The sequence below is a fragment of the Anopheles ziemanni genome, chromosome 2 (assembly GCF_943734765.1).
Source record: "Anopheles ziemanni chromosome 2, idAnoZiCoDA_A2_x.2, whole genome shotgun sequence".
NCBI lineage: Eukaryota > Metazoa > Arthropoda > Insecta > Diptera > Culicidae > Anopheles > Anopheles ziemanni.
In genome coordinates this window covers 75,905,728-75,919,438 of record NC_080705.1, presented here as the reverse complement: position 1 = coordinate 75,919,438, position 13,711 = coordinate 75,905,728, and the positions used below count along the sequence as shown (strand labels likewise).

The 13,711-nt window shown below is 46.1% G+C and overlaps 1 protein-coding gene across 1 annotated transcript in view; it reads right to left on the bottom strand.

Annotated features, from left to right (window-relative positions):
• The window catches only part of LOC131294363 (hornerin), a 30,887-nt gene extending 22,464 nt beyond the window's left edge, over positions 1-8,423 (bottom strand). Inside the window, exons 1-3 of the mRNA XM_058322410.1 lie at positions 8,338-8,423; positions 4,423-4,533; positions 3,226-3,688 (exon numbers count right to left, since the gene is read on the bottom strand). Coding sequence (XP_058178393.1) covers positions 3,226-3,235 — 10 coding nt within the window. The 5' untranslated portion in view covers positions 3,236-3,688; positions 4,423-4,533; positions 8,338-8,423. The remainder of the gene's footprint in view (positions 1-3,225; positions 3,689-4,422; positions 4,534-8,337) is intronic.
• Between the last annotated feature and the right edge of the window lie 5,288 nt (positions 8,424-13,711).

The window sequence follows — 13,711 nt, the reverse complement described above, 5'->3', positions numbered from 1 at the left end:
AAATGATGGCATTTTGCATCCTGATCAGCTGATGACCGGCCGGTACTGATAGCGGCCCGTAAATCCATAAATCCGCTTGCATAAAGTCAAAGGGCGGAAGTGCCCATCTTGATTATGAGAACGGAACAAACAAACAAACAAACAAATATGGTGGCTGTGACGGCGGCACCACTATTATTCCTTATCACATCCCATTTTCGTATATCGAAGGCAAACTCTCCTACCAGTTAGGTCGATCTATTGACAAGCGGTAAAAACAAAGCCTTCGGAATCCGGTATTGCAGTAGTCACTGTAGTGTCAAGTGAAGCAGGTGCCCGCCCGATTCATGATGAGTGCACTTTTTGAAGTGCGACTTCAACTTTTCTCCTACCTGCCAAGTACGTCGTGCGAGCTTCGTCCGGAACCAACGAAATAGTCAATGTGATTCGACTTTCTCCCCATCTTTGTCACACTCAGCCGCTGCGAGATGGGAAGACGTTGGGCGACCGGGCGGGGAATGACTAATAAGTAACTATTAGTTTGCAACCAATTTCCCGTCAAATAGCGAATGAAGCATATGACGTGGGGGTCGCACGGAGGGCATCAACAGCAGCACCATAGATAACCTAACCCGCCGCCTTCCAGCCATTTCATACTTCGTCGTCCCCAGAACCACCGTCACCGATCGCTTCGAATGCATTTGTGCAGCGTAGATGTTGCATCCGTTTGGCCGATGACTCACGTCAACAAGCCCGGATGCAATTCGCTAAGCTCGGTCATAAACAGTTGCGTTTAGTCGGGGCACAATAAACGAGTTTCTTGAAACACATTAAAATATTGTCTCACGTAAGCTCGAACCTAAGGAATTTCAATGTTGCAGTAAAGTTTTGGTCAAAGCGCAACCGATTATGACATTTTCTTATCTCAGCGAGATTTTCTTACCCCACCGTCGTGCGAACTTGAACGCGAAGAGAGAAGGAAAACCTTTGCCCCTTATCTTTGCGTAGCTGGAAGTTGAAGTATTCTTTTTCAAGGGGAGGAAACCCCATTGCCTTTCTCATTCCCTCCTCTTCGCCCCGACTGGAATGCACCGGTTTTAGTAAATCCATCATGATACGCCACGTTATCAGTAAGTGGGTAAGGCACGGAACGGAAACCAACTCTTGTCTTTCTCACTCGGTTTGTGTGGTCCTCTGTTTACCAATTGTGGAACGAACCAAAGCTTGAAAAGAAAGATGTTTTTTTTTGTAATTTCAAGAGGCTGATTTCTGTTAAAGAATTCGTTGGTTTTTACTCAACGGTAATGATTATTTTATCACGTTCACAAATGTTGCATTCCCAGTGTTGTATGCTTTTATGGGAAGAAAATTTGTCTGCCAACGACAACCCACAAGACAACATCCTTGAAAAGCGAGAGAGAGCGATAATGCGAGATAAGAGTCGGCCGTCGGGAATGAATGATCGGAAAATTTCCATCGACCGTATCTCGCTCGCCAACGGAACGGCAACGTTTTTCCAATGTTCGTTTCGTTCCCTCCTCTCGTCGTCCTGCGCTCCGGGAATTCCGGGTGACGACCGCCGACCGTGATTGTGTGTTAATGTGCGACATTTACGAGACGAAAGCGAACCCGAGAGACGTGTGGAGATAACGGCGAACCGTCGTCAACGAGCCATCACATCCAACTGGAAGCCCCCAAAAACAATCGGCAACATCTGCCACGCAGATCTCCGGCACCGGAGAAAACGTCGTGTCCGGGGCGATAAAGATAACAGTAGTTTGTTGTCGTATCTCGACGGTAGACAAAGCACGGGACGCCAACGCGTTCGCAGCGTATCTTATCGGAAGAATGTTTCGCTTCGAAAGAAAAATGGTGATTGAACAAGAAAATTCCCTTAGATTGATGAGCAATCTGGAGTGTGTTGTGCGGAATTTAATTTAGCATGAGCACAGCAGAGCACAGCACTTCTTCAAGCTGTGAGAGCCTCAATTAGTTTACTCCGAATTTCAGCATCAAAGAGACAATCGAGTGGCAATAATACAGCAAATTGTTTCAATCCGTTTATTGAATCCGTAAGAAGTAAACACTTTAAACAAAAGTAAGTTTCCAATCAAACCATTAAATTTGATTCAAGCTAATGGGCTAATGAAAGTATCATATTACCTACATCAACCATCCATTTCAGAAAACCAGATTGACCAGATGAGAAAAGTTTAGATTTCAAACATTGTGAACCCAATCAGTAGGGAAAGATGTAGCCCAAGCTCAAACGCAATAATGAAACTGAACTGGGTCATAAGATTCAGCTGAATAAATAAATCTCTTACACCATTGATAATAATTATTTACGAAATGTTTGAGCTTCGTAAAGCCTCGCAACTCGTTGAAACTGAAACATGTAGAAAATTGAAAATTTGTCACAATACATCGTCAATAGTAGTTGTTTGGACCATGCTGAATTATTTTGGCCACGTAGTGTATGATTACTTATAGTTTCTCCTCCTCCTTGGTTACTTAGATTATAAGCATTTCGAAAACATCGACAAACTTTAAGAAATTAGAAACCGTATGTGCAGGTTTGAAGTATAAAATTCACACACCCACATCCAATCCTTATGTGGCACACACTAAGAAACATGTTGGAATGCAAAGCCGTACTTTTATAAGAAAATTCATTTTAACCATTTTACGTGTCTTTTGAGGTTGATTAGTTCGCACTTAAGCCTGCACACGGTGGGAACGAGAATCTTCTTCTTCTTTTCTGGCCCGCTCACAGTTGAGCACGTCGTGCTGACAACGAGAATATCGTTCTCATTTTCCGTTCGTTTAGTGTCTCGTTCGAAACTGTTCTTTAATTATGAGCGTCTAAATAAAATGCGCCCGCCACTGCAAGGGCTTGCGATGCAGTTTGCATTTTAAATCAGGGAGCAAACGACGCATCCGCGTTCGGGTTGAAGTGATTTCGAACGAATTGAAACAAAAAGCTGCACCATGGCGCGCGGTGGCGCTAATTTTCGTGTGATACTTTTCCGACGCCGTTCTCTGGCCGAACCCACGGATGGAACAAGGAAATCTTTAACGACCAACCAAGTGAGCTCGCCCGTTCTGGCTTTCCAACTCCCGCCTCTCGCCGCGTTGTTCCTCGAAACAAGATGACATAATCTTCCCAGCTAAAAGTAAAACACCCTACCGTCCCCCTTTCCCGACCGCCCCCGCCCCACCAAGGGGATTGTTTTTGCTCCTTACCAGTTTCCATAGTTTGGCGATTTTCCACGTCGATCCGCAGCTAACCCTTCTCCTGTGTCTCTCTATCTCTCTCCCAACCACTTCACTCTTCTTTCTCCACCCGGGAGGGTTGGGAAAAAGGAAAAACGGTAGCTCAAGGTGGCGTACGACTGTCGTTGATTTTTTTTCAAATTTTTTGGCCAAATGCTATCCCTTTCCTGCTCCCGCACACTGCAGCTGCTCACGGCTTTGGAACCTGCGCTCAGCTCACCTGACTCACTGGAACGCAAACACTAGCGCGCTTCGATGTCCCGGCGAGGCTGGCTGTACCCTCGAGCGCAACCCGTGTGTTCCGCCGGTTTTCGTTTTTCGGCGAACCGTGGGCGCGCAGACAAATTTCTCTACGATTTTATCGTCGTCGACTAGAGGAGGAGCTTCTTTTCGTGGAAGCGTGGTTCTTCTTCCCACTGGTTCACAACATCCACTTTGCAAAAAAAAAAAATAATAAAACAATATTGAAACAAACAGGAACGGAAAACTTTTCTCTCTCACCGAGAATCCCCCCTCCCTCGGGGCGCCTTGGTTAAATTGGTTAAATGTGTGTTGAAATGATGCAATTTATCAGTTCGGCAGAAATGAGAATTATGGGAGGATAGTGCCAAGAAACCACACTCCCGAACCCGTTGCACACCTAATGCACACCTGCAGGACACGATGCACTCAAGGACGTTCAACCGGAAGCGAACGATTTCGCAGACACAGACACACACACAAACACTTTCCGCACACCGGCTGGTCTGCGGTTCTGTGTGTGCTGGACGACGCTGTCGAGTAGGTCGCTGATGGAAATGTGTGCAGAGCCTTTCCTTTGGAACGGCGACGGTCTATTTTCCTGCCACGCCAAGTAGGTGTGGAACACAACGCGCACTATTGGCCCGTATTCGGCCGTTGTGTTGTTGTTGCTGTGGAGCCTCACTATTTACTGTTGCACAGGTCACCACCATCAACCAACCCCCCCTCTCACTGGCATCCACAATCCCGGCAAACAGGACGCACTTTGCCTTATGCTTCGCACACACAAACATACACTCACACACTCGTAGGCTTCTGCTGGTTTTGCGGACGGATCTCCGGTATATACTTTCACTAATTTTTCCAACAATAACAAAAAAAAGTAGGAAAAACTGCTCGCATATACGCGGACACAAAATCACTCACTCACTCACTTCTCCGACGAAGGGCAGGCGCCAAGTAGTTATTTATTTTATGATTTTTTTGCTTCCTTCGCTACTACTGTGCGGAACACGAAAATCGTTTTAGATCGGGAAACTAGAAAGAAAAACACAACACAACACGCAACCTTTAGTTTGGGAGGAAAAACGTCGAAAAGGGACGAGAACGGAACGGAAAGGAACGGAAGAAGAAGAAAAAACAAGTTTTGTTGCACTTTGCACTGCTGCACACACTAGCACACAGTTGTGCATCTTCCTCGCACCATTTACGTTTTTTTTGCTGCTGCACTCGTGCAATACAGCGCACCTTGTGTCGCTTCCTTTACCAACACCAACGCGCGCACCCGATGCACTTCGCGTTTTTGCACACGCACACTTCGGTTGGGTTAAAAACAAAAAAAAACACTATTTGGTGGCGGCGAGTGAAATGTCAAAATGACATCCCGTCGATTTTATGTCTTTTTTTTTTAAATTGAGTAGACATAGGAAAAAATAACAAATTCGTTCAAATCTAGTAGCTCCGATGCATACACGTCACCACCACGAAATACTGTTGCGCAAACTATGGTCACAAAACGCATCAATCATTTATGTTTTGTTTTTTTTTTTAATTCTTATCATAAATGCGCTCCAACACCAACATCGCTCCTCCCATATGCTGGTGGCCTCATAGAAATTCATTCATACAAGTGCTGACCCATAATTGCCTCCCGTGAGATGAGAACCATCGCGGGAGCGCGAGAGGGGAGGTCACGATTAATCAACCAAAAAAACGTAAAAAAAATCAACCAAACGGCCACGCACGACGACGTTGGGATCCCGCATAATCTGTACGCACCACCCGTAGGGAAGGGAAAACGTGTAAATGCCCTATTAAAGGCATTCACTTGCCAACGAAACTCCGGAACGTTTGCGCACACATGGGAAATCGTAGTTTTCATTAAATCCAAGCAGTGTCACTGTGAAGTCACTGTGAAGAGAATATTTTTCAATCCCGAACTATCACAGCCCTTCGAAGGGATGTGAAAGACTATTTGCAAAATCTATGTAAAATATATTTATGCTCTGCCAACACCAAACGAACCTCCACAGGCAGGCAACCACACATAACGACTGCTCCCCGTTGGCGATCCAAGAGCCAGCCAGACGGGTGGCGGAACTGGTAAAATTGGCCACACAGCTCCACAACCACTACTACTACTGCTGCACACGGCTTGGCGGGGGTTACTCTGTGGTGGTTGAACATTCACATCACATGGGGTGTGCCCTCTCGCTTCGTCCCCCGTCGTTCACGACGCCGACGAGAAAAGCAATATCACCGTCAAGCAGTGCGCCACCCATCATAACGTCCTCACCACCACCCCAGTTGCAGCACAACTCAAACCATCCCAACACGACACAAACCCGGCGGAAAAATAGGCAGTAAAAGAAAAAAAAATTAACACTGTTCAGTCCGCCGTCGCGAGCCAAAATGGCCGAAAAGCGGATGAAGTACTACACACAGCGAGCATGGCGAGCGAATGCGGCGAACGAGTGCGCCACCCGATTGAACAATCACAGTGAAACAGTGAAATAAAAAAAAACATGAGCAAATTAAGCTGAGAAACGGGCGAGAAGAGAATATGATACCCTCACTTCATCCCTTGCCTGTGAGTCCCCCCCCCCCCCCCCCACCAACCCCTTCTGGATAACCGCAACCAAAAAGGGGGGCATAACCAAGTGACCGACAGACGGCGCAAAGTGCGCCGCTGGTCCCGAGGAGATGATAGTGGGCCCTCGGTGAAGGCCGGTGTTGTTGGGAGCGAGAAGAATACGAAAAGCTCGCTGCTTCGTAGCAATCGTCCACAACGCGGTCGCGATGTCGTCGTCAAACGAGTTTTGGGGCTGATTCCACTGATCGCGAAGAGGAGTATGCTCGTGGTCTCGGTCTTCTCTCGGCTTAGGGGCCCCAACAGCGTACGATGGGGATGAAAATAGCCGTGCGGATCTTCTCGCAAACGACTCGCTGCGGTTGTGACGGGAAACAGAACAGAACATCCATCCGAACCCGACCGATCAACCGGGACCATCCGGTATAGTTCAATTTCCGAATAAAATCAACAATCTTCAGCCTAATTTTGCCAAGCTAAAATGTACGTTTTCCTGGCCATTTTATCTTTTTAGTCCTAAAAAAGATGTAAAAGAACGTAAGACTTATAGGAAATATTATGCTTTTTTCTCGTAAAACTTACGGCACAAAGAACCCACCATTTTCGATGGTAGACCACCTCTATCGTGGTCACTATGGTTTTAAAGTGACTTCACGAACATTCTTGCGTTTGCCATCGCAATAGAGAACGAGTGTTTCATCATGGCTTTTGTTTAAAGAAGAACAATCCAAACAAGACACCTCTAGTTTTTATCTCCTACGAACACCAACCATTCCAAATAGGTTCCAAATAACTAACATAACATCACAAATTCCTTGCAATGGTTAGTAATGTTAATAACACGTACTGTGAAGTGTAGATTTTTCAGACCTTTTTGTCATGTCTTTCTTTATCGGTTCCGCAACACACCGTCACAAAGACGGACCAGTCGCGTTGGACAAGAAGTCTAAAACAACTGCACCATCAACAACGGGAAGACATTCTTTTCGTCTGTCATCCGAATTAGATAACCGGTCTCGACCGTTCGACCTCCTACCTTCGAGGCGTGTGCTTTTTGGGATGGCACTTCGATGCAATATATTGAAATGAGACTATTTATCTTATTGTATTTAATGCTACTACACTTTTCCATGAAGAACGTAAGACTAACCTATCCAACGATAATAACCTGAAGGTTCCGCAGTCACATCGCATTCAACAAAACTGCCGAATTTGACTACCACAAGCTAACCAACGTATTTACAACGATCGTTTCAGTGCAAACTCCAAGTACCGTACATTTTACAAATCGTCCATAATGCCGTTTTGCGAATGCATGGCATGGACACAACGCCGGGTTCCCTTTAAACACACCCCCTTTCGGCGGAAACCCAACAACGAAAGGATGGGGCTTTGCCAAAGTATAGTTCCACGGGGCGGATGTACATTTGGTGTATTCGTGTCTCTCGAAAGCATCGTGCTGGTGGAGGACAGTGTCGCTAGAAGAAGAAAAGTGGCACGATGTGCCACTGCTGCCCCCCACGACGGACTGCGTTCCGCCCCTTTCGACCCTTGTTTGATGGGGGATGTGCCCGTTGCCCGGAGGTACCATGATCGAGAAGGTTGAAAACGACGTATTTTGACGTTTAGCGTTTTACTTGTGACAGTTCGCTACGACGACCACTGGCGACCGATTGGTTCCAGATTCGTAAAACACCGTGGTCCTTCTCGACAGTTCTGCGTAAATACGAAAGGACCATTATTTATGTCTGCACGAATCTGTACAATTTAGTATTATAAACCGTCAACTTTTTCTCACTTCCACTTTTCACTGCTTCAGCAATTAGCGAAACGGATTTGTTAAATGGCGGAAGATAGCGAATTTGATTAACTTAGCAGCCCGGGTGCTGTGCTAGCTATTCTAAGCCCGAGTTTCTTCACGAATTTTTCAGCACTCGAATGCTTGCACTCAGCAGCAACAAAGGCACAGAAAATGAAGCACCAGCAATTCACGTTTTTCCTTTTATCATCCGACCATGTCTTTACTTCGTTTCGGTTGAACTGTATAATGACACCGCACCGAACTGCACGAGCCGTTCTTGGTCCAAAATGGCCGCGATGAAAAGCAGCACTGGCTGTTGGGCTGTGTGTGCTTGACACCGTCTGCGAGTTATATTTTTGGACCCCACAGGCTAGAATCCAGTTCGCTGTTTAGTGGAGAACAAACAAAAAAAAAACATGCACACTTTTCCCAAAACAATGCTAGGACCCACGGATGATTTTACACTGTGTGTCAATTAAGAAAATTTGCTCGCCGAAGAGCACACGAACAGTGCTGCTGCTACTGCGAGAAACGTTAGCAAACGACTGACAGCTCTCGAAGCTTGACGTCTAGTGTTGGCAGAATCGGGATTTGGAAGACTTGAAGATTCGATCTCTAGACGGATTCAAAAGGTTCGAATCCGGACGGATTCTAATAAAGATTTCAAATTTCGATTGGATTTGATGAGATTTGATTTGTTTGGCAATTCGAATCAAATTTGATTTGTTTGGCATTTGTATCAGGTTTGATTTGTTCGGGACTCGATTTGATTCGGTTCTGACTTGATCTCTTTACCTATTTGAACGACCGTGCTGCGGCTCGGCTCGTTCGTCTCCTAGATTCGTTTCGTTCCAAGTAGAGAAATTCTGCACCCAGTTCTGTGATATGGTAAACAACCTGTTTGTTTTAAAATTCCTGCGACCTCAGTGAAAGATTGTTAACATAAGTAGTTCAAAGGTACCTCAGGAAAGTGAATTTCACAATGTTTTCGTTTAGCATTCTAATTTGTTCCCAACATCAACTAAGTTACCGTTGCAGCAAGTATTAACCCAGTTCCCGAACTCAAAATATCCCCTCTAGTACCGACTGACAGCAAAATTTACGCTAAAGCGAGAGAATGATTGTGTTTAGAGCAGGACGAAGAGTGTTTTGCCAACCCTTGGATGGCTGTCAACTACAGCACGTTACTGAAGGGGTACCGAACAATTATTTCGTTATTTCAAAATTAATGTTTATATTTTTTATGCGATATGTTTTAAACGAACAGTGATGTAAATATTCAATACCACCTACCTTCCGGTACTCCAACTGGAACAGCAAACGATTCGATGTCCATCTCGCTCACCGGTTGTACTATATTATGCATCTTTGTAAAGCTTTGGCTTGAGACACGGTACACGCCAGCACTGCCACCGGAAACGTGCTGCTGCTGAACCGCAACGGTGCTAGTGTTCGATGCACTTACACTGCTGTTTCCTCCTGCCACATCACACGCACCACTCATTCTAGATCCGACGGCTTCAATCACACTTATTGCCGGACCGCTATCACTTACCACGGTAGCACCATCGGTGCCACCAGCTACGGAAAAGCTGGAAGCTTCATTGGAGCTGGTAATAATCACACACGCGCCATGAGAATGACCGTTATTAAAATCTGTTTCCGCTTTTCCAGCTGCAAACTGAGAGTTTCCATTGTGGGTACGTTTACTAAAACGGACTCCGCTGGCGCCACCAGTCGTCGTCGTCGTCGTAGTGTGTGAGCTGGCCAGAGATATCACATTGTTGTTTGCCACCGTTGTTGTTGGTTTGGTTGTTGATGCGCTTGTTAGTGCTGCATCGCCTCCGATTGCATAGTGTTGCACTTGGCCTATTGATGGTGTGCCTGAGGAAAATTCCAGCGGGCTGCCACCACCGTCAACGGGCGCAAGTAAAGGTACGGCGGCCGTGATCTTACCGTAGTCTAGTAGCTCTTCTAGAGTTCCGAAAGATTGAACGGTAGAACCGATGGAAGTCGTCGCTGTGGGTGCAGTTAAATTCGTTGCAGCGGAAAGTGTGCCAACCGATGGCTGGGCAACCAACGGGGTCGCAATCGGTGTTACCTCGTACGTAATGCAACTCACGGGAGTTGGAGTGAGCTGAAACGGTACAATATTAAAACAGATTAAATAGTGTAATTTAAAACAGTTTGATTGGAATATTACTACACAAATCCCTTGACTCCCAATGGGCTTAAAAAACCTTCAAATCACAAAAGCTCACGAGCTGCCGATTGAACTGAGATTCTTACTGCAGAAAGACTCACTCTCCCGCAATGGCTACTTAGATACTCTCTGTATTTCCCAAACCGTTGCTCAGGCAAACGCTTCAGTTTATCACCGGGACTCGGTTATGGAAAAGTCAATCTTCAGGCAAACCGGAACGACCAGCAGTTGAAAAGAAAGAGGAAGAAAAAATAACATAAACCATACGCTTCACAGCTGGCACTGTTGCGAGCATATGATTTGAACTTCATAGTACACGCGCCAGACCCGTTCCCCGGGACAATGGGGAAATACACTCGGGCGCGCATACCTGTTGATTAATCATTCGATTAGTCTGGAGTGCGCACATTCTCCGTCAACAGTTCGACAGACAGGGCAGGACTCTTCACCGGGAATCCTGTCGCACAGCAAGGCAGGACGCTCAACAAGTTATCAGTCACGGTTAATGCGAGGGGCACACTAGCATGATTTGGAAACAGGACTACTTGATACCTTTCATTTTGCTATTTATCATTTCATTTTGTACTACCATATGGCGACACTTTTATTCATTCCTTCCGGTATAGCTCCTTTATCCTTTCGGTTGTCCTGTCTTACAAAACACGTGCCATCATTTATCACTTTTTGATTGTTGCCGAGTAGAGAGATAAAGAATGGTCCCACGACGAAAAGTAAACAATCGTTTTCTGCGGAAAAGGAACTGTGCTTCCTTGAATGCCGAAATCTTTCATTTGAAATCTTAAAATAAAACAAACGAACCGTATCCAAATCTGACGCAATAAGTTTCCACGATTTCCCTAAGGGAAGCACAAGCAGAAGCCAAACAATATCATTCCAGTTTTACTAAATCCTTTCAATCAATTAACCCTTAAAAGCACGTGGCGTTTAACATACTTTCTTTTCGATACAAGCACATTGTTCTCGCCATCGTGTTGGTTTTGAATTGATTTTCATATTCTTCTTTTCAGTAGAGGTGCAAATATTCCACAGCATTTTCTTCATAGTAAAAACTCTAACAGCGTACTTTTTCGACTGATTTTATAAAAGTTAAAAACGTTTGAACGGGGGTGTCCATGGCGCAGCGGTAGCGCGAGGAAACACCACACCACAGGTGAGGGATCGAATCTCGAGTCTGGCACCCTCCGGTATTACGAACGGCTGACCACCGATCTATAATATACCGTCTTTCGGTCACACAAACTCTCTTCGGAGAGAGGCCTTGTCCCACTAGGGGATGTCGTGCCACATAAAAAAAAAAAAAAAAGTTTGAAACTATTTTTAATCATTTCTTAAACTTTCTCTGGCTTAATTTTCTCTTCGTAGAGTAAATTTTAGTTTTTTTTTCTAGAAATTAATCATTTAAACTCTTTGAAATAACACATAAGTAAACTTTTTTTACGATTAAACTCCTTTTAAAATGTAGTGCGAACATATATTTTCGATCGTACCTCGATACGAGCTTTTGATTGCTCATTAAAATATAAAGCACTGTATACGATGGCCGTTTAGTTCGGTTCAGAATTATCAAGAAAATAAAATGTTGTGCGAACAAAATGTGAAATTGTATTTTATCGCGAGTATGCCACGAGTAGTTAAATTTAACAGTTGTGTAAAAACGTGAAGCTAAAAAACCGCTGAAGCAAAAACAACCATTGCATCTTGTAGTAGGCCTTGAAGGGTTGCCAAACCCGGAGGGCGAAAAGCGAGGATCAGGTTTCGCGAGTTTCGCAGGAATCGTTGAAATATAGTCCCTTACTCCCGGCCAAGGGTTCGTAAATGGCATTGCAACCGAAGGATAGATAGATAAGTACTCCTACGTGGAAACCTACCATATGGTGGCGGTCTTGCGACAATAAAAGATCGGATCCTTACCTTTTGGATGATGTAGCAGCGTGGGTTGTAGGACGTACAGAGGTAGGTCCCATTGGCGTCCAGACAGAGCGGTAGCGGATCGACGATCGGGGCACTGGCGGCCGTCAGGGATGGGACCGTCTGGAGGAGCTGCACCGGGAGGGTGGTTTGCTGATGTGGCACCAGTGCCTGTTGATGCTGCTGCTGGGTCGTGTAGTGTGCCGTCGCTTGCTGTCCGGTGGTGGAAAGGTGCAGGAGTTGCTGCTGTTGCTGCTGCTGTTGTTGATGATGGTGATGGTGGTGATGCAGATGGTAATGATGGGTGTTCGAGAGAAGCTGATGTGATTGCTGCTGCTGCTGCTGCTGTTGCTGTTGAGCGGATTGTCGATGGTTATGGCGTGATTGAGCTGGGACCGCTGGATGGAGCTGCTGCGGTACGTGTTGCTGTTGCGACGGCGTATGATGATGATGGTGGTGATGATGGTGATGCCCGATGGACGCCAGGCTGGCGCCAGCGGCACTCGGTAGCGCCGTAAACGTCGACGCGTGACTCGCAGGACCTCCGAACGGTTGGCCAGCGTTGGTGTTGTTGCTGTAGGACGTGCCGGACGTCAACGTGTACGTGCTGGTGGTCGATCCACCGCTTGTTCCGCTCGTGGCCCCGCTGCTCCCGCTCACCGACGATACAATACGATACTTTCTGAGTGGCATTGCCGTAGAGACGCAGCGCCACCGGCAAGCAGGCGAGGCGGCTGCCCGGGGGAAGATTCAATTTGTCTTCGAGCGGAAAGACCACAAAGAGCTGCTCTATCAAACCCGACTGTTCTCTTCCTCTCTCTCTTGCTCTTGTCACCACGACGATACGGCCGCTGGTTTTTCACATCCGATCACCGTTAGCCGCTGGAGTCGGCCCTGCGACCATATGGATCATCAATCACACGCAACATTGCTCCACGTGCCATTGGACTGCTGGCGCATCGTTTATCTTTCGCCGGCTCGATCTTATTCGGATATAAGTTTATCTTTACACACTTGATTAACAAACTAACAGTGACGAAAACAATTCTTCAGCACTTTAGACCCCTCAAGCTCGACACCAACCGCGACACTAGACATTCGCACCATCTCAACACGGACCTCTCGAAGTGTTCATCGAAGACTGGATCTGTGAATCTGCGAGAAGTGAATAAATGCATACGAATGACGATAGGGAAGAACGGGGGGCAACGGGGACTTCCGTCAACCGAATGGTCACCGTCCGGGCGGACATTTGCAATGCTGAGTTTCGGAGACCTGTGGCGCTTAAATAAGCAGGTTGCACGAATCTCCTCCGGGTGGATCTTGGCTGATTGCAAGTCAAATTGGGAAAATGTCTTGAAACGCAAATAACCAATAAATAAAATTCCCTCCAATGTGCAATGATCTGTTTGAGTTGCGTTCGTTCGCTACCTTATTTCATGTTGGAGGTTATTCGTTAACCAACTGGAATCGAGTACCATGCGTCTCCATCGCACCACGTGTGAGAAGCAGGAAAAAAAAAGAGAAATATTAGTATTTTTGGGCAAATAAATACCCAGAAAACTGTTCGCCATCCAGCTGAAGTATCTTTTCGGCGAAAAATAACAAATGAAGGCAATCGTCCACGCATTTGTGCCAACAACCAGCCCTACTCCCCCCTCCGGTTCTGCCATCCGATGATCCAGCCGTGAGT